The 20999-nt window shown below is 45.0% G+C and overlaps 1 protein-coding gene and 1 long non-coding RNA gene across 5 annotated transcripts in view; one reads left to right on the forward strand and one right to left on the reverse strand.

Annotated features, from left to right (window-relative positions):
* Window positions 1-5359: 5359 nt before the first annotated feature.
* Window positions 5360-20999, forward strand: part of PLXNA1 (plexin A1) — a 429988-nt gene continuing 414348 nt past the window's right edge. For all 4 annotated transcript variants that reach the window (XM_073591927.1, XM_073591928.1, XM_073591929.1 and 1 more), the window contains exon 1: window positions 5360-5539. In XM_073591927.1, the coding sequence (XP_073448028.1) occupies window positions 5462-5539 (78 nt within the window). In that variant the 5' untranslated portion in view covers window positions 5360-5461. The remainder of the gene's footprint in view (window positions 5540-20999) is intronic.
* Window positions 11533-20999, reverse strand: part of LOC141102893 (uncharacterized) — a 35768-nt gene continuing 26301 nt past the window's right edge. Inside the window, exons 2-3 of the long non-coding RNA XR_012235213.1 lie at window positions 14003-14087; window positions 11533-13916 (exon numbers count right to left, since the gene is read on the reverse strand). This is a non-coding gene — a long non-coding RNA (uncharacterized lncRNA). The remainder of the gene's footprint in view (window positions 13917-14002; window positions 14088-20999) is intronic.

Below are 20999 nucleotides of genomic sequence, written 5' to 3' on the forward strand. Positions count from 1 at the left end.
GCACTCTCTTCTATCCTCTGCTGGCTGACGCAGGGGATCATGTGACCGGACTGGTTTGGCTACTTACCTATTCTGGGCTTGCTCTGGTCTGAAGCAGAATCACATGCCCTTACCAGAGTGTGCTGAGAATAGATAAGTATATACCGTACATCTTTCTTACACAGGTTAGCCAGCATAGGTGTTAGGAGGGGCGAGGGACAATTTTTAGGAGTAGTTAGGGTTATCCCAGAATTCAACTTTTAATAGTGCAGCCTTAGACAGGCTATACATTATGCAATTTTCTTTACTTCCTCCGCGGGTTGATTTCAGTCAGTGTTGATAGGGCAATCCCTCCTACGGAGCTGTTGTGTTTTGCCAGCAGGGAGCCTTCCTTACCTGCAAAATACAATGATTGCTGCTGGGGGCTATAGCCCCCAGCAGTGATTGAGCAGAAAAAGACTGATTGTACTTGAAGTGGATCTCCAGCCCCCCCCCCCCCTCTCCAAAAATTAAGTCAGCGGCTACAAATACTGTAACTGCTGACTTTTAATATTGGGACACTTACCTGTCCAGGGGACCCGCGATGTCGGCGACCTAGCCGATTTTTCAATCTGCTCTCAGGTGCTGCTGACACCATTCCTTGTAAGGGAAACCAGCAGTGAAGCCTGCGCATGCGCCAAGCGTGTCATGCTTTCTGAATGGCCTGGCAGAGGGGGAAAGAGGAGGGGGGCCGAACTTCCTGCGGCAAGGTCTCCCGAAGCAAGGAAGGGTACCTGTCAAAAACGGGTACCCCCCGCCACAAAAGGTGCCAAATGTGGCACCGAAGGGGGGAGAGGAGGTAGATGAGCGGAGCTTCCGTTTTTGAGTGGAACTCCGCTTTAAGTCTATTGATGGATCGACTTCAGTACAACCAGCCTGTCCACATAATTATTGCAAGTGGTCAGGCCCTTGCTGAACCAGACGGATTTTGAGCCGTCTATGACCGGCTTTAGCTGTCAGGTATAGGGTGTGCGCTGTTATTTGAATATATTCTCTCCTGGTCATACCAGACCCTCTCCATACAGGCATTAGGGCTCACCTGTCTCCTTCTTGAGCTCAGGGCTGATGACTGACCCTTCGCCCAGGTTGCTCGAGGTGAATAAATCAATCCGTTAAAAAAAAAACTTTTTTGTCTTTTATTTTAGTCTCAAGCAGCATTTTATATCAGTTTGAATATCTGTTATCAGCACTGAGCTCAGAAAGTTAATGGCATGGCCCAAAGACAAAGGAGCCCATGAAGATGGTGAAGGAAACAGGGAGCTGTTGGATGGCCTTAAAGCTTGGTGCTCGGGTTGATACTCCTTCTTTGACAAGGAGGGAAACCAAGTAAATGGGAAATTCCAATAATCCTTGACCTATAAATTTGCATATTGATGACAATTCAATAGCCAAAGTCAGATAATCAGATGCCCAATGGTGACTAGTTGCTTCTAAAGTGAACCTGTACTTGCACATACAGGCAGCAAGAAGTGACGGATTACCCTAGTGATGGAGGGAAGGAGCAACTTGATGAAAGGCTTCCAAAGGTTCTTCCCAAAACCTGCGTAGGGTCCGACAATCGCCTCCTTGCCCCCATGTGACAACACTTGGGCCTAGTGATTGACTGACTGTATAGACGTCTAATGTTGCATTACTGAGTTGTGGAGTGTTGCATATTCTTCCCCTTACCCTGATATAGGCAGCCTAGACCTGACTTTCATCTGAGAGAGTTAGTTCAACTGTTTCTGTAGGAATGGGTTGGTGTGCCTTCTTCCCCTTTTTTTTTTTTTTTTTTACCAAAAGGTTATTTTAAAAAATTGTAAACCCATTTTTTAATGATGCCAATTCTATGCAACTGGTATGCTAAGGTTGGAGGAAACTTTATGGAAGACCCAATAAGTTTACTTAAAACACAATTTTTTGCTCAGTTTCTTATTATTCCTTCAACTCTGCATAAATGAGGCCCTTCAGGACAGTGCTGAACAGCATTGGACCGATGTGATTTTTTTGTAAATGGCGTTTGAACAGTTGAAACTGTGTACGAGGATGATAAGTATACGTCTTGGGTTTTGCTGACACTCTTCTGCTGCCTTGACATGACAGCAAGAGCAGCTCTTTATTTTTGAAGACGACATGAATATTCACCCGTGCAAAGAAAAAAAAAAAAAAAAAAAGAAAAGAAAGTGGTTTTCTCTGCGTCAGTGAGACCTCGTGTCTTCTCCGTGTCAACCTAACCTACTCAGAGCGAGCCGGGGGCCTGGCTTTCTTTTCTGAAAGCATCAAAATAGTTTCCCCTTTTGTTTCTTAACCTTGCCACCTGCCGCGTTCACACTCCCAACTGACACTCCCGGAGAACACACCCTGCATCTGCAACGCCTCGCTGCATCCTTTCCTCAAAGCCTTCAAGCAAGGATATATTGTTTTTCAAAGTGCAGGTTATTATTTTACAAATAATTAGTGCTTGAAATATTTTCCCTATTATTTTTACCGGGGAGCATTGTTTAGAACATTCCCTATGGAGCCTATGGTTTTTCATAAGGTCAGCCATGTTGCTTCAGGCGGGTTTTCAGTTGTAGTTTCTGAACTGCTTGTCTTGTGAAAAAGCACACAATCATTTTCTCTCTCTCTCTCTCTCTCTCTCTCTCTCTCTCTCTCTCTCTATAGATAGATAGATATAGAGAGAGATATAGATATGTATGTATGTATATATATATATATATATATCCTATCTATCTATTTTTTTTTTTCTCTCTTTATTAAATCCTTATTTAGAAAGACTGAAGCTAGTAGCAAAATGCTGTTAGATGCAGGAAATCATATATACAACTTGAGATTCAAAATGTTTGCCCTGAACATTCCTGTTTTACACCTGGTTGTGCTCAATTAAATCCATCTGGGGACATTTCCCAGTTGTAGGCTGTATAAAAGATAACCTGCACCTGTACTGTACGGTATTTTCATGGTCCGGACTAATGGGGGGAGTTAATCCACAGGGATGGCCCTTAGGTCAGCGGTGGTCAACTTTTCTTGATATGGGCCCTCAACATCACCAGTGTCGGAGACCACAGACATAAAACAGGATATAATCAGAGACTATGGATGTGATACAAGGGATGGTCAGAGACTGCCGACATGATCTAGGAGATGGTCAGAGACTGCCGACATGATCTAGGAGATGGTCAGAGACTGCCGACATGATCTAGGGGATGGTCAGAGACTGCCGACTCGATCTAGGGGATGGTCAGAGACTGCCGACATGATCTAGGGGATGGTCAGAGACTGCCGACGTGATCTAGGGGATGGTCAGAGACTGCCGACATGATCTAGGGGATGGTCAGACCTTCCCTTGTATCATGTTGGCAGACATGATACAGGTGATGGTCAGAAACTGTGGACATGGAACAGTAGATAGTGAAAGACTGCAAACATTATACAAGAGATGGTCAAAGACTGCATACCTGAAAATACAAGTAAGAAAACTAGAGAGCCAGAAGACAGAGGAAAAGGAAACTCAAGGAATATATAATAAAATATATAGATAAGATAGATAAGACCATGATAAATTGAGAGGTCTGTATTGCTGTCTCTACTCCAGATGGGCTACAAAGTGTAAAAAAGGGGCGAAATATGTATGAAGACTCCTAAAGCAATAATAGTAGAAGTTATTTCTATCTGGTAGGTAGGATGCATAATAAAATGATGTGCATCTTATTCTAGATATTTCATGAATTTCTTCCCACTGACCTCCAATGTAAGGAGTATTCTTCCCACTGACCCCCAATGTAAGGGGTATTCTTTCCACTGACCCCCAATGTAAGGAGCATTCTTCCTATATACCATGACAAAAAAAAAAATCAGTGGACTTTACTGGCAGTGAATGGGAAACGCATACATTTGATAACATTGAAACTTTCTTACAAAAGCTAAACATTTTAGCTTTTGTATTAAAATTGAAACTTTATCAAATGTATGAGTTCCCCCATTCACTGCCAGTAAAGTCCACTGATTTTTTTTTTTTTTTTTTTTTTTTTTTTGTGTTGGTAAATACTTACTCATTGATGTGTGGTAGATCATTCATTGCCAGTAAAGTCCACTGTTTTTTTTTTTTTTTTGGTCATGGTATATAGGGAAGAATGCTCCTTATGTTGGTGGTCAGTGGGAAGAATACTTCTTACATTGGTGGTCAGTGGGAAGAATGCTTCTTGCATTGGCAGTCAGTGGGAAGAATGTTTCTTACATTGGCGGTCAGTGGGAAGAATGCTCCTTGCATTGGCAGTCAGTGGGAAGAATGCTCCTTGCATTGGTGGTCAGTGGGAAGAATGTTTCTTACATTGGCGGTCAGTGGGAAGAATGCTCCTTGCATTGGCGGTGAGTGGGAAGAATGCTCCTTGCATTGGCGGTCAGTGGGAAGAATGCTCCTTGCATTGGCGGTCAGTGGGAAGAATGCTCCTTGCATTGGCGGTCAGTGGGAAGAATGCTCCTTGCATTGGCGGTCAGTGGGAAGAATGCTCCTTGCATTGGCGGTCAGTGGGAAGAATGTTTCTTACATTGGTGGTCAGTGGGAAGAGTGCTCCTTGCATTGGTGGTCAGTGGGAAGAATGCTCCTTACATTGGTGGTCAGTGGGAAGAATGCTCCTTGCATTGGCGGTCAGTGGGAAGAATGCTCCTTGCATTGGCGATCAGTGGGAAGAATGCTCCTTGCATTGGCGGTCAGTGGGGAGAATGCTCCTTGCATTGGCGGTCAGTGGGGAGAATGCTCCTTGCATTGGTGGTCAGTGGGAAGAATGCTCCTTGCATTGGCGGTCAGTGGGGAGAATGCTCCTTGCATTGGTGATCAGTGGGAAGAATGCTCCTTTCACATGGCTTAAAATGTTATTTGTGTCAGTGGATACTTATGAGAGGCAGAAATGGTTCATGTCTTTAGGAGCCCCTAGTGTCCTGTGAAGGAACCCTAGCTTAGAAAAGCTGTGTCGGAGGGTTCTTGACACAGGTGCAACCATTACTGGCTTCAATATTCAGGGTCAATTCTCTGTCACCACTTGTAAGAAAAAAACGTGTCTGCCAGAACTGCTACCTGAGTTTTCTATAGCAACTGCATTCATTGCGCAATATTTACTCATTTTTTCCAGCTCACTTTAAACAATGATGGAATTGAGTTGCTATGGGGCAGACTAGGCAGTTTTCTACATCTTATATTTTTATCATTGTGCCCCTTGGCCCTTGTATGCCATGGGGGATAAAGCAGCCAGCAGTCTCAGTGGTCATAGGCCACGCTGTATCTAGGCAACAGCTAAAAAGTTTAAAACAAGCTATATATCTGTGTTTTAATTCTCTTCATTTTTCCTTTTTTGTCTTTCAGCCCCTGCAGATTGATGATAACTTCTGCGGTCAGGACTTTAATCAGCCTTTAGGAGGGACTGTCACCATTGAAGGAACCCCGCTTTTCGTCGATAAGGAGGATGGTATGACGTCAGTAGCCGCCTATGATTATAGTGGACACACGGTCGTGTTTGCTGGCACCCGCAGTGGCAGGATGAAAAAGGTACGGTCATACGGGAACGACTTTGTTGTTTTTGGGACACTTCTGTGGCAAAAAGGCAGCTTGTTGTTGTGGACCGTGCGTGGTGGCTCTTGACAAAGGCCTCAGCTTGCAGCTGAACAGATTTGGTCCCACGTAAATCCAGAATTTGCATCTTTGTAGCAGTTCGGCCTTATGCAAAGTGTTTTTTTTGTGTTGATGTTTTGAAGGTTTCTTTTAAGCAGCTTCGGCTTGTTACAGACAGTGCCTAGCTGCAGCCATTTTGTTGCCAATGGCTTTGGTGATGTCCAAGACGCCTTTTATATTTCCTTGCAAGGTGTACAGTGGGCAGTATGGTCCCGTTTCTAGAATATGATGTTATATGTAAAGGCATCTGTGTGTGGTGTTCAGTATAACGAGTCATTTTCTATGGTGGTTTTGACTTGGATGGACTTTGGTCTTTTGCCTTTTTTAAATGCAGCCTTGGTTTTGCTTTGTGAAGGTTCCATAAATCTGAAATGTATTATTTGTACATGCCATAATAAAATGTATCCCTCAACTTTTTTGCCATAAAAGTGGAACTTATTGCCAACCCTTTATGAGAAAAGGACTGAAAATCCCCCCCCAGGATAATGCCTTTTTATATTTTTGGTTTAACGAGCTTCTGAAACGGGTGTAACTCATCTAACAACGGTCTCTTCCTGCTGAAAATGCCTGGCAATGACAGGAATTGCTAATGCTCATGTGTGAATCCAGGCTTAGGCAAGGTCCACTTATTCCATCTGTCCTCCTCTCCCTTTCCTAAACGGTGCATAAAAGTCTTCCCCGATTGTGTATTGCAGGGAGTGGCGTCATGCTCCTGCTGATCCTTGGGCATGCTAAGCAGTTAAAATTTTCGAGAGAAGACTCTACAGCACATATGTCAAACACAAGGCCCGTGCGAGGGCCTTTTTATGTGGCCCTCGCACTCAGTTTTGCAGCTGAAATTTGGCGAAACTCCATTGGAGTTGCACACTGTGCATAGCGCACCCCTGAGCTCTGCACTCTGTACGCAGCCCGCCCCTGAGCTCTGCACGCAGCCCTCCCCTGAGCTCTGCACTCTGTACGCAGCCCTCCCCTGAGCTCTGCACTCTGTACGCAGCCCTCCCCTGAGCTCTGCACTCTGTACGCAGCCCTCCCCTGATACAACCGGCCTTTTGAGGGCAACCATACTGCTGACGCAGCCTGCAGTGAGATTGAGTTCGACACCCCTGCTCTACAACATAGTGTAGGATGATTCTTGTGAGATTTGGGCTACTCAACATTCTCCAAGATTTGGCCAGAAGGGGGATGACGTCGCCCTTGCTTAGGTATAATGGGTGGAAACTGGGGAAAGGTAAATATAGTATTCCTTTTATAAAGGAGGGGGACGCCTTGAATAAAGTGGACCTTCTCACTGAGCAACAATGTTTACTTTAAAAAGTAGAGTGGGAACTATCAACCTGTATGATGACTTTGTTTTTAAACAAAGCCATGTGATCGCCATGTCATAGCTGACCTTGATCGGAAACCATGCTGATTGATGTGAACTCGGAGCTATTGGTGATGCCTGGGGCCCAGTTGAGAGAGCACAGATCTGCGGGCTCCTAGTTCCTAAGGGTATAGTAGATTACCATTTCCTCAATACAAAGCATCATTCAGGGGAACGTTTATCTGCAAACTAGACAAGAAGAGGTTAAATCGGTTGCATATTCATTCTCTTTTGTTCATTTAAATCTTTTTTGCTCTTCTCCCCATTTAAACGGTTTTAAATGTGACTGCTGCAAGTTCCACCTAGCCATCACATCCGACAGGCTTTTTAGTATTCATATATATTAACAAAAAACGTGAATTTTTTATTTTTTTTTTTTTTTTTGCGGTGACTGGCAAGCAGTACTTTCGCTAATCAGATCTGGGATGTAATGAGGGGAGTGCGGAACGTTCCAGCACCTGTCACTTTTCATTCTCCCGGTGACAGGTGTAGGCTCGGGAGAACAATGCGTTTATCAGTCTTTTGCTGATAAATGGGGAAAGATGAGTAAAATTCTGACTTTTTTTTTTCCCCTTTTTGTTCTCGACGCCCAAATATTCTGTCGCTTGCCTGCTTTTGGTGGTTCTCCTGCCCGCTGTGCTCTTTGTGTGGAATCTGGCACGACACGGCCAAGTGGTAATAATTCTGTATTGTTTACGTCTACCTGTCGGTGTCGGCGTATGGCGGCACCCTGGCTCTGGGGCCCCTTGTTCCGTTTTCATTTTTTTTTTTCTGTAACATGCTTTTACTGCAGTTTTTTTTAGGGCTCATGGTCACGGCGACAAAAAATGTGGCGTTTTTATCAGTTTTCTATGGGCCTGTGCATACAGCTGTGTAAAGATTGATAAACTCACTATACTTTGTACAGCACAAATGTACTCTATTGGAGTACAAGAGCTGCCTACATCCTAGGAACAAAGGATGCTAAACCGTAATGTCTGACTGCATCCTAGCAAGCAAACTCTAGGTGGCAATAGCCACCTGTGGCCTAGTAACAAAGGACGCTGGGCTGCAATAGCCGCCTGCATCCTAGCGACGGTAAAGATAGGCGGCGATTGCTGCCTGTGTCCTATTAACGGATTACGCTAGGCAAAAAAAAAAAAAGCTCCCCACATTCCAGCAACTAAGGATGCTAAACAACAAAAGCCTCCTGCATTCTAGCACCAGGGGATGCTAGGAAGCATTAGCTGCCTTCATTCTAGCAACTGAGAATACAAAGTGGCAGAAACCACCTGTGTCCTAGCAACTGAAGGTGCAAGGTGGCAATAGCTGCTTGCACACTAGCAAGCAAAGACGTTGTGTGTCCATAGCCACCTGTGTCCTAGCAGTGGAGGACTGTAGGCAGTGAAAAGCTGCCTGCATTCTAGTGACGGAAAAGCTAGGCAGCAGTAGCGGCCTGTATCCTGACAGCTGAGGACCCTAGGTAACAAAAGCTGTCTGCATCCTAGCAATGGAGGACACTTAAGCCAGCCATAGATGGATCGGTTCCATGGTTGCGGGAAAGAAAATTGCTTGATTTCCTCCTGCGGAACCATTGGATTCTCCCTGCGGGGGGGGGTGGGGGGGGGTGGGGGAAGCTGTTCCTGCTAGGAGAACACCGTGATTATTGCTAATGGCTATAAGAGAAGCTAGCTGTAATCGTATGGAAAAGACGACAGGCTGGTTGTACCCAACTTGATCGATCAGTTTGGGTACATTCAGCCTGTCCATAGATGGTTAGAATCGGTCTATGGCCAGCTTAATTGGCAATGACTGCCTGCATCCTAGCAACCAAGAATGCGAGGCGGCAATAACTGCCTGCATCCTAGCAATAGCGGATGCTAGGCAGAAAGCACTGTCTGCAGCCTAGCAACGAAGGACGCCAGGTGGCAATAGCCGCCACCTGCATCCTAGTAACTAGTAAGATGCATTTCATTATTTGAGTTAACATACACAAGAGTACATGCACATGGCTCTATGGAAATAACATCAGCTGGAATACTGCATACTGGTTGCTATATTTTAATATGGGCATGTTCATCTTCTGTGTGTTGCCCCAAATGATAAAATGTTACATTTTGCATTGCTCTTGCCTTCCTAAGATGTAAATGCTCTTAATTTTTGGTTAGCTTAAATATGTGGTGATCCTGCCAGTCCTCTTCATGTTGCCGGCTTCTTGGTCTCATCTGACCATGCAAACCAGGTATGCATATCCTTGGTAGCATAGTCAGTGTAAATCCACTTCTTTGCTTGGTATCTATAGTATGGCGTGCCCGTAGTAAATTCAACTTTTTATTTATTTTTTGTTTGTTATAGTCAACAAGTGTCTTTTGATGGACCTTTTCAGACCTGAAACCAGCTCTGGTGTAATGTGACGCAGGAAGTGCCATCTTCCATTGAAGCTGTCACCGCAGTTGTTTGAAACCATTATCTCCGTTTTCACGTTGGCCGGGGAAGCCAGGTCAAGCGTTTAAAAAGCTCATGTCATCTATAAGCTTTGGAGATGGACACCTTGTCAGATCACCTTCAGCCCATCAGTTACATTATGACATGACTGAGCGGTCATTTTTTAGGCAGCCATTTCGTCCTTTATCTAAAGAGCACATGTAGGGTTATGGTACAGATTTTCTTTGTTTAGAGCAACATGTTAATTTTTTTTTTTTATATCCTTTTCAGTCCAGTGAATATTTTTTATGTCTATTATGGAGCGCTGCAGCTCCTGACTGCCAGTTTTCTGTGGCTCTCAATGTCTGCTGTAAAAGAGGGTGTCTCTTGATTCCTTCCTATGGAGCTAGATACAAAACACAGGCAACTAAATGAGTCGGAAGATCTACATTCTCCACCCTTTCCTGTCTTTAGTTCACATGACGCTCTATGGAAGATCAATTGGAGAGAGGTGGTTCACAAGTGAGCAGTTACTGCTGAACTCTCTCTACAAAAAAGCCAAGGAAGCTGTGAAGACAGAAGCACCCAGAATTACATTTATATTTCTACAGTGACAATTTTGCACAAGTAAATGATGAAAAGGACAGTGGATTTCTTTAACACTTAAAAAACAATTACAAAACGTTTGACCCAAAACCTGTATTGTTTACATATACCTCCTCCCGTGCTGTAAGCGTGCACCGTATTCCATAGATGCAATGCTATAGAGCGGTGGAGGTCAACTTGAAACTTAGATGGCCTCAAGTGGTGGCCCCCCAACACTATCAAAGGGGCGCACAGTAGCAGCGCAATTTCGTGTATTGAGGTGCATCACGTTAAAGCGGTTGTATACCCGCAGAAAAAAAAATACAAAAAAAAAAAAAAACTGACATAATGAGCTAGTATGCACCGCATGCGCGCAGGAGTCCTCCATTCCGGCAAGGTCCGGGAGCATCCAAGGGGAATATCTCCTAAACCGTACAGTTTATCTCCTAAACCGTAAAATTTTCGAAAGGGGTATACAACCACTTTAAGTTAAATTAAAATGAATGTGCTGTAGCGCACAGCAACACTCAAAAATGTTGGCTCTGCTGCATTTTTTTGCAATGAATAGCAATGCATGACACAAAAGAAATTGAATCACAATAACCCCAGCATTGGTGGCAGTGGCAGTAAAATAATAACCCCCACCATTGGTGTCAGAGGATGCAATGATAATGTCCAACATTTGTGTCAGTGGCAATAATAGTAACCACCAGCATTTGGTGTCCGTGGTCACAGCAATAATTCCCAACCTTGGTGTCAGTGGATGCAATAATATCTGCCACCATTGATGTCAGTGGATGCAATAATAACTTCCACCATTGGTGTCAGTGAATGCAATAATAACTTCCACCATTGGTGTCAGTGGATGCAATAATAACTTCCACCATTGGTGTCAGTGGATGCAATAATAACCCCCACCATTGGTGTCAGAGGATGCAATAATGACCCCCTACCATTGGTGTCAGTGGATGCAATAATAACCCCCACCAGTAGTGTCAGTGGATGCAATAATAACCCCCACCAGTAGTGTCAGTGGATGCAATATCAAACCCCAGCAATGGTGTCGGTGGCAATGGAAGGAGCCCCCAACATTGGTGACAGTGGATGCAATCATAACCCTCAGCACTGGTGTCAATACACCAACCTCTTCTCCCTAGACACACACTGGTGGTCCGTGGCATTGAAAATTTACCCCCTATGGGAGGGGGTTAACTTTTACTGCTGCTGACCCCCAATGCAGGGGTGTGTTATGGGTGGGGGGTGGGGGGTGGTGTTGAGAAGAAGGTGTTTTGTAGTTCAAGTCAAGAATGAGCAGACTGGGGTGACTATGCTGCTCCTCCGTAGATGCAGTAAGGTGATTAAGCATTGTCACCCAGGACAGGAAGTGTGTTGTTGCTGGTGGGATCACCACCAGGAAAATAAAGTAGGAAAAATGGAGAGAAAAAAAAAAAGCGAATGCAGCCACCACATCTAAGGACTGATGAGCTGCTATATTTTCAATGTTTTTTTTTCTTGGGTTTAATTGCACTTCAGACATGGTATTTTATTTTATTTTTCCTTTATGATATGTGTTAAAATAGAACTCTTGTTGCTGTGTTGTAGAGCTATTTCTAAAGTGGGATTTGTTTACTTTGTTTACATATAGGTAAGTGCGAAGAAAGCACAGCTTCCATAGTCCCGGTGATGAGACAAATTTAGTGGTGTGATGCCCCCCACTGAAATCCTCCTCAGCTAATTGACTTTGTAAACGGTTGGGATTTGTTGGCAGAAGGCGGTTGGATTTGTGCGTTGGGAACGTGTTAAGGCGTCCTGCAGTGGGCCGGGAGTGGGACGGTGGCATCCAGAGCACATGTGCGCTCCTTATCGCCAGGAAGCCTGTGCATAGCAGGAAAGCAGAATCTCAATATAGATCTGGCATTTAACCCAACGGAGAGAAGCGCTAGGAACACAAACTGCAGATGGAAATGATTGTCCTGGCCTGATCCATGAATTGCAGCGAAGAATTGTTATTCCCTGCGCAGTGCTGGGTGGATGCACAGCGTCTCCCGGAAGCCACATAGTCCTTTGTAGCCCCCCCCCCCCTCCCCCCTGTAACCGTACTAAAGAAGGTCTGTGCCTCCCGTAATCTGATATTGGTGCCACCATTACTTGAGGGTGATTGATCGACTTCAGTCACCCATAGATTAATCGAAATTCGGACAATTTTTGATCCATCTATGGCCGGCTTAAAGCTCCATTGATGCCTGCAAAACCAGGGTGGATATAAATCGATGATATTTGGGAAAAAAAAAAAAAAATCTTTTTTTATTTAAATCGGATTATTTTTTTTTTTTTTTTATTTAAATTTGGGTTTTATTTAAATCGTATATTATTTAAATCGGATTATTATTTTTAAAATTTAAATTGTGTTTTGTTTAAATTATATTTTATCTTTTTTATTTAAATCGGATTATTATTTTAAATTTAAATTGGGTTTTATTTTTTTATTTAAATCATATTTTATTTTTTTTAATTTAAATCAGATTGGTTTTTTTATGATTTTTTTTTTTTAATTTAAAGTGGAGTTTCACCCAAAAATGGAACTTCCACTTTTTGGAATTCCCCCCCTGGTGTCACATTTGGTACCTTTCAGGGGGGAGGAGGGAGCAGATACCTGTCTAATACAGGTATTTGCTTCCACTTCCTGGCATAGATCACCGCGGCACCTATGCCACTTCCAACGCCTACTCTGTCCTCTCCCCGCTGTATTCTGAGAGACACACAGGTCCCAGAACACAGCAAGGATCAGTGAGGACGCACAGCGCAACTCGCACATGCGCAGTAGGGAACCAGGAAGTGAGGCCGCTCGGCTTCACTTCCCGATTCCCTTACCGAGGATGGCGGTGGCAGCAGCCTAGAGCCGACAAAGTCAGCAGCTGCAGTATTTGTAGCTGCTGGCTCTTAATAATTTTTTTCGACGGACCTCCGGTTTAAATCATTTTTTTTCAAATTTTTTTTTTTTTTTTTTAAATCAGATTTTTTGATTTTTATCAAATTTATTTTAATAAAATGCTTTTGGCGTAAAAGTCTATCTAAAGATAGTTTTCTATTTAAGATACATTAATCATTTAGTTTATTCAGCATGAACTGGAGCTTAGTTATTGTAGCATGAGGCTGTATATTCTGCAATATTTACATTTTTGGTAAACTCATTCAGTGAATCCAAGCTGAGATAACGTATACAGTGCTGATACATTTACACAATTTCACAGTAACCATCAGATAAAACAAAGTTCAGCAATATTCCTTTATTCCATTTATTTGCAAATCTATGTACACTACAAACTGTATGATTGAATCGGTTCTGATATCTCTGTTTTACTAACCTGACAGATTATTATTCTAAATAGGAAACCTTCATTTTGTTTGCAAATATTAAAAGATTTTAGCTACCAGTAAGAACAAGTCCTTACATTTAAAGAGCACCTGTCATTTCAGATCCATCATGGCAGCGCCTGTTAGCGGGCATCCACTCACCTGCTGCCGCCACGTCCCTCACCTTGTTGTGTCACTGCCGCATCACCAGCCGTCCCATTAAAGTGAATGGGACTGTCGGTGAGACACCAGCGGGTCAGAGGAGGAGCCACTGCGGGACAGAGATGACAGTTGCTCTTTAAAAATTATGATTTAAATCAAGCCTTTTTCTTTTTCTTGTGAAAAAAAAACAAAAAAAAAAACAAGCCTTTTTACTAGTGATTTAAATCACATCCATTCTGTGCGACACGCGTCGCTCTTTTTCTTTTTCTTCTGCGCACATTTGTCACGTGACATAATAGGGAAGCCCACTCACTTGATGTCATTATTGTGCGGCTCCCTGTTCTCTGATATGAGGAAGTAAAGCCCTCCTTCTTCCAAGATGGCCGCCTCCACATGGAGAACAAGGAAAACAGATTACAGGGCTATTAAAACTGTATTAAACCCAAAAACAAACATTTATTATTGCAGCTTACCAGTTCTTAGATGTGATGGCTGTATTCGTTTTTTTTTTTTTTTGGCTTTTTGTTTTCATCTGGCGCAGCGAGTTTGTTTGTTCTTCTGGAAAAAAAAAAAAAAAAAAAAAACTCTTCTCCAGATGTATCAGTTCACAAGGATGAGACAAACCATTTACCCAGGGCTGGGACAGGGGGTGGACAGGAAGGGCGGCTGCCCTGGGCACTGTGGTATGATGTGTGGTGTGGGGGGGGGGGGGGGCAAGGAGATTCGGGGGGATGGGATTTGTGTTGGGAGGGGGAATTTTGAGGGGAGGCAGGGGCTAAGAACTGTTCTAGGAGGGGAAATTTTGGGAGGGTGTGGTAGGCAAGGTGATTTAGGGGGATTTGTGCTAGGAGGGGGGGGATATGAGGGGTTGGTGTTAGAAGGGGTGATGGGGTAGTGGGGGAGGAGAATTGTGCTAGGAGGGGAAATGGGGGGGGGAGTTTATACTGTTAGGAATGATTGGGGGAAATTTGTGGGGGGAGGACTTGTGCTAGGGGTGGGGGGAAGATTAGTGCTGGGAGGCAGATGTGTGCATGGGGGGGGGGACGTTTACTTGTATATTTAGAGGGAACATTTGACAGGTAGAGGACTTGTGCTAAGAGGAGTATTTTTTTTTTTTTTCTTTTTTGGGCATTAGCATTTGTGCTGGGGGGTGAGGGGCAACGATTTGTGCTGGGAGGGGGGATTTCAGCGGGGGGGGGGGTTGGTTTTGTACTTATGCTTAGGGGGAAGCATGCAGATTAGTGCTCAGTGTTTTTTTTTTTATTTTGGGGGGGGTGCTGTTTGGCATGGTCGTCCTGGGCTCTAGATGACCTTGTCCCGGCACTGCATTTACCACTGACAGGGCTGCTTACAATGATCAGATTTTATTTATTCATACAAAAACCTTTATCCGAAAAGGGACTTTTTTTTTTTTTTTTTTTTTTGCTGAAACTGCTTGCTGGAGTTTGGCTTGAATTTGTTAGTGTATCTAAATCTGCTAGTACATCTAACACTCTCCTCGCCCCCAGACTGACAATTCAGCTGTCTGCTGTGCCTCCTGTGCTCCTTCATTCAGAGTGGAGGCCCCCTAATACAGGAGGTGTGTTACTGGCTAGATCACCAGGTGAAAACTGAAAAAAAAAAGACTAAAGAAGGGAAAACTAATGCAGCCACCACATCTAATGATTGGTAAGCTGCTATAGAACACATTTTATGGTTGTGGGTTTAATATCACTTTAAGTAGCGGATGTGTGTGATGATTTTTCGGGATATTGTTTGTGTCGCTTTCAGGCAGAAGTCGGGAGTGTTCATCAGAAGCTGAATTCTGGTTGGTGGAGAGAAGTAAAATGTCACTTTTTTTAGTTTTTTTTTTTTTTTTTTTTGTTCTTTGTGTTAGCGGTTTTCTGATGATTGGCTGTGTTCGCGGTTCACACAAGCGGAAAGCTTTTGGGATTGTTAAGCAGCCCATAGACGTGAGATGACAGTCATCGTGGATCCGTCCGTTTTTCAGCTTTTACCGCGGCGTGTGACAGTTAAAACAACTTTTCCGCTGAAAGCTTTTCAGCGGCGTATTGTGCGCTCGCCGCCTCTGTCACATCAGACGAACGCTCGCTTTTCTTATCCGCGTGACAGTGTTTTTGCCATAGAAATGCAAATTCGATGCATAGGTTGCATTTTAAGAACGGTATAAAAGTCGGTTACATTTTAAACAGAGTCTCTATGTGCAATGTGGCAGGAAGGAAGAAAAAAATTCTCTCCGACGCAAACCCTAAAGTTGAAATCCACTTTCATCCTAAAGTCTCTGCTGCAATCCCCAGACGGAGCCCGTCCTACCCGCCGACTATTTCATTCTGTTCAGCCAGCTTTGTGGCTTACATCCTCCCCACCCAACTTCATGAGAGCTTGTAGATTGCACTGTCACCTCCTTCCCTCAGTCATTCTCATTGGACGATGGGCATCACCTTCCTGCAATCCTCAGCAAAGGGTAACCTAAGAGCCAATCAGACACTGCCACTTCCACATGTGCTGATAAGCCTACATCCCCACCAGAGCCAATCAGACACTGCCACTTCCACATGTGCTGATAAGCCTACATCCACACCGGAGCCAATCAGACGCTGCCACTTGCACATGTGCTGATAAGCCTACATCCACACCAGAGCCAATCAGACGCTGCCACTTGCACATGTGCTGATAAGCCTACATCCACACCAGAGCCAATCAGACGCTGCCACTTGCACATGTGCTGATAAGCCTACATCCACACCAGAGCCAATCAGACGCTGCCACTTGCACATGTGCTGATAAGCCTACATCCACACCAGAGCCAATCAGACGCTGCCACTTCCACATGTGCTGATAAGCCTACATCCACACCAGAGCCAATCAGACGCTGCCACTTCCACATGTGCTGATAAGCCTACATCCACACCGGAGCCAATCAGACGCTGCCACTTGCACATGTGCTGATAAGCCTACATCCACACCGGAGCCAATCAGACGCTGCCACTTGCACATGTGCTGATAAGCCTACATCCACACCTGAGCAGAGCATCTTGCTGGCGATTTGTGAATTTTTAAAATGCGTTTTTTCAGGCATTTTAAAGGGTTCGTTTACGCTTGCTGTTGTCTCTGAAGACCGATCTGCACCCGGATCACTCTTAAGAGAACATTTTGACAGGTGTTGTCCCGACCGCCTGTTTTAACCCCTTAAATGCCGGACTACCGCACCGCGACAGCGCGCATTGTGTGGCGATGGGCTGCGTTCGCTGGGCTGTAGTGACACAGAGGGTATCATTTCTGCTGCAAAGCGTTGTGTCTGTGGCATGTGTACACCCCTGGCGTACTGCCTTCCTAGCTAAAGGAGTAGTTGAGGGGCAGTAAAAATGCAGCTCAACCATGTGTGTAGACGAGCCCTTAGGGCCACGTTCATATCTTGGAATTTTGGGATCGCGGACAGAATTGCTGCAGAATCCGTGACACTTTGGGAGCGGTTGTTGTTTAATTGCACCCCAAATGGGATGCTATTCTGCTGTGATCGTGGTCGGGGAAAACCGCAAGTTTTAGGCTACTTCCACACTGAAAGCGCCCGGCGTTCGCCGGGCTTTACCGTAGTTTTAGCTGCGCTTTTTGGCCGCCATCGGGGCGCTTTTAACCCCAGCTAGCGGCCAAAGAAAGGGTTGAAAGCGCCCGTGTTGCGGCGCTGCCCGTTCATTTCAATGGGCAAGGGCGTTAGTGGGGCTTTACCACCGTTTTAGCTGCGATTTTCATCCGCCAGCGGGGCACTTTTAACTCCGTGTTGTGGCGGTGCCCTTTCATTTCAATGGGGGCAAGGTGGTTTGGGAGTGGTGGATACACACTACTCCCAAACCGTCGCTCAACCAAAATTGTGAGCGGGAACGCTTGTTCCCGCTACGTGAACGTGTGAAAAGCGCATGAAAATTACCCTATATAACTGCTCACATTGCTGCACCCTCAAAACATATGCGTAGAGCGCCGCTCAAGCCAGAAACTTAACGCCCGTGATCCACAGGAGTAGAGGGGTGCAGGCATGTCAATGTGCCCATCCAGAGCAGTATATGTAATACGTGAAAGGAGGTGAGGTGTGCGGTGGTCGGGCTATCTATTTTGAAGCCATCCTTTATTGTCTGTGTCACCAAGGCTGGCCGGGATTGCGGCGCCTTCTTTCACGCATTACATATACTTCTCTGGTTGGGCACATTGGCATGCCTGCACCCCTCTTCTCCTGTGGATCATGGGCGTTAAGTTCCTGGCTTCAGCGGCGCTGAGTGGGGCTATCGATTTTGAAGCCATTCTTTATTGTCTGGTCGGGATTGCGGCGCCTTCTTTCACGCATTACATATACTGCTCTGGTTGGGCACATTGGCATGCCTGCACCCCTCTACTCCTTTTTTTTTTTTTTTTTTTTTTTTGCACTATGCTTTAGGTCTGAACGGACCTTTCCTCAGCCTGCACCCTCACTGGACAGCGGCATCCAACTAACTGGACTTTCACAGCCTGAGCGGGGACCCTCAAGCATTTACCAAAGGATGGCTTCAGCCTACATTTCCCCACCGAGAGGCCATGCCACTGACGCGTTTCGCCCCAGTGGCTTGGTCATAGGATCACATTGCTACGTTGCATTTTTAAGTCCTGCCTTCAAAAGCACACCCAAAACGCGCCTCCTATTGATTTCTATAGGAGATGCATCAAAAACATATTCGTGTCCAAAATTCACAGGTGCATGCTGGGAGTCATGAATCCAGAAAACGCACCAAAAAGGCATTGAAAGCACATCAAAAATGTGTTTTTAAGCACACTAATGTGCAAGGGCCCTAAATATTGTGCCATTCCTATAGTAGTAAACCAACAATGCGGAGACCAATAAAAAAAAAATGTATTTGCACGGCATGTTTGCTGCTGAATTTTTAGTCCTTAAATCGTTCTTCTGTTAGCAGCTTTTCGTGGGCTCAGGGACGCCGAACTACTTTCAGGCGGCGTGGATTTTATTATGATCTTTTATAGTGTATAATTGAGCATTTTAATTGCATTGTTGGCCATTAACTTGTAGAGAGAGCGCAAGCTACAGAGATTGCTGCATTATTGCAAATAAAATACATTGTTAAAGTGATAATGCAGAAAGACGACGTAGCATGCGTGTGTGGGCGTCTGATCTATAGGAATTATTGGTGGATGTAATGTATGGTATTATACTTTTATAGGTATATGATAGGGGTGGGTGGGGGGAAGGGATAGAAGGGGGGATCGATATTTGATCTAAAGTGACAAGTAGCGAGGGCTCTGTTTTCAGAGCTTCCGTTTTTTTTTTTTTTTTCCAGCTATCGAACGCCAAATAGCAGCTTTTTAATAGGTGTTTAGTGCGTTGGAGCTGCGGGGGGAGAAGAGGATGAATAGAGATCAATGCGGAATGGCAGGGAGAGACTGATCCTTTCAATTATGAATCCTAGAAATTTGATGATTGTTTTTTCTGTTGTCTCTCTAGCGAATATGTGGCTATTGTGTCCTTTCTCATTGTGCTCCCATAGATTTTTATGCTGTAATTATTAACCCCCGGGTGTCTGGGAATTCTTCACCTAGTTCCCAATTGCCCATGTATTGTTTTGCTGGTATAATTGGAGGCGAGCTTCACAAGACGCGGTTTTTTGCTTTCAATGAGAGAAGCAAAACGTGCAACAAATGTAAAATCAGATACAGTACTACTTTTATTCTCAACTAAAATTAGAACCTGAAATCGGGTGTGGTGGGCTTCATGGATGGAGATAGAGTTTTTGGGTAAACAGCATTTTGCCATAACGGCCTGTATGCCCCACTGACTTGGCCTGGTCACCTACAAGTCGGATCCTTCTAAGGGAGTCTGTGATGCAAATATTGAGTAGTTCTAATATTCTCAGGAAGGTGTTTTTTTTTTGTTTTTTTGTTTTTTTGTTTTTTGTTTTTTCTTTATGAAGGGCTTTAAAAGAATTGTTGCTGTTCTGTATTTTCATAAGTATCTAGTTGTAGATTTGATCTCGAGTAGCCAGCTGTATAGTAAACAGGTCAATAAGTACTTTTTGATTAGCAACCAGAGAGATGATGCCCATTACATGGTAAGCACAGTCACTGCAGAAAGCGGAGTGTGCATATGAAATGGGCAAAGGTAGTGCCGGCATATACTGTACTGTACATACACCACTGCAAACATCACTATAGCACTTCTATTTCTCTCTCTCTCGCCCTTTTTCTCTCTTCACTTTCATTCTGTTTCCCTCTCACTCTTTTATTCTTTCTCTTCCATCTTTTCTCTCATCTTTTCTCTCTCTCTCTCTCTCTCTCTCTCTCTCTCTCTCTCTCTCTCTCTCTCTCTCTCTCGCGCTTTCGTTCTCTCTCTCATTCTCGCTTTTCGTTCTCTCTTCTTTCACACTCCCTTGTTCTCTCTCGCTCCCTCTCGCTCCCTCTCGCTCCCTCTCGCTCTCTCTCGCTCTCTCTCTCGCTCTCTCTCTCGCTCTCTCTCTCGCTCTCTCTCTCGCTCTCTCTCTCGCTCTCTCTCTCGCTCTCTCTCGCTCTCTCTCTTGTTCTCTCGCTCTCTCTCTTGTTCTCTCGCTCTCTCTCTTGTTCTCCTCGGCTCTCTCTTGTTCTCTCTCTCGCTCTCTCGCTCTTGTTCGCTCGCTCTCTCGCTCTTGTTCGCTCGCTCTCTCGCTCTTGTTCGCTCTCTCTCTCGCTCTTGTTCGCTCTCTCTCTCGCTCTTGTTCGCTCTCTCTCTCGCTCTTGTTCGCTCTCTCTCTCGCTCTTGTTCGCTCTCTTTCTCGCTCTTGTTCGCTCTCTTTCTCGCTCTTGTTCGCTCTCTCTCTCGCTCTTGTTCGTTCTCTCTCTCGCGCTCTCTTGTTCGCTCTCTCTCTCTCGCTCTCTTGTTCGCTCTCTCTCTCTCGCTCTCTTGTTCGCTCTCTCTCTCGCTCTCTTGTTCGCTCTCTCTCTCGCGCTCTCTTGTTCGCTCTCTCTCTCTCTTGTTCGCTCTCTCTCTCGCGCTCTCTTGTTCGCTCTCTCTCTCGCGCTCTCTTGTTCGCTCTCTCTCTCGCGCTCTCTTGTTCTCTCTCTCGCTCTCGCGCTCTCTTGTTCTCTCTCTCGCTCTCTCGCTCCCTTGTTCTCTCTCTCGCTCTCTCGCTCCCTTGTTCTCTCGCTCTCTCGCTCCCTTGTTCTCTCGCTCTCTCGCTCCTTGTTCTCTCGCTCTCTCGCTCCCTTGTTCTCTCGCTCCTCTTCGCTCCCTTGTTCTCTCGCTCTCTCGCTCCCTTGTTCTCTCGCTCTCTCGCTCCCTTGTTCTCTCGCTCTCTCGCTCCCTTGTTCTCTCGCTCTCTCGCTCCCTTGTTCTCTCGCTCTCTCGCTCCCTTGTTCTCTCGCTCTCTCCGCTCCCTTGTTCTCTCGCTCTCTCGCTCCTTGTTCTCTCGCTCTCTCGCTCCCTTGTTCTCTCGCTCTCTCGCTCCCTTGTTCTCTCGCTCT

This window comes from Aquarana catesbeiana, linkage group LG07 (assembly GCF_042186555.1).
Source record: "Aquarana catesbeiana isolate 2022-GZ linkage group LG07, ASM4218655v1, whole genome shotgun sequence".
NCBI lineage: Eukaryota > Metazoa > Chordata > Amphibia > Anura > Ranidae > Aquarana > Aquarana catesbeiana.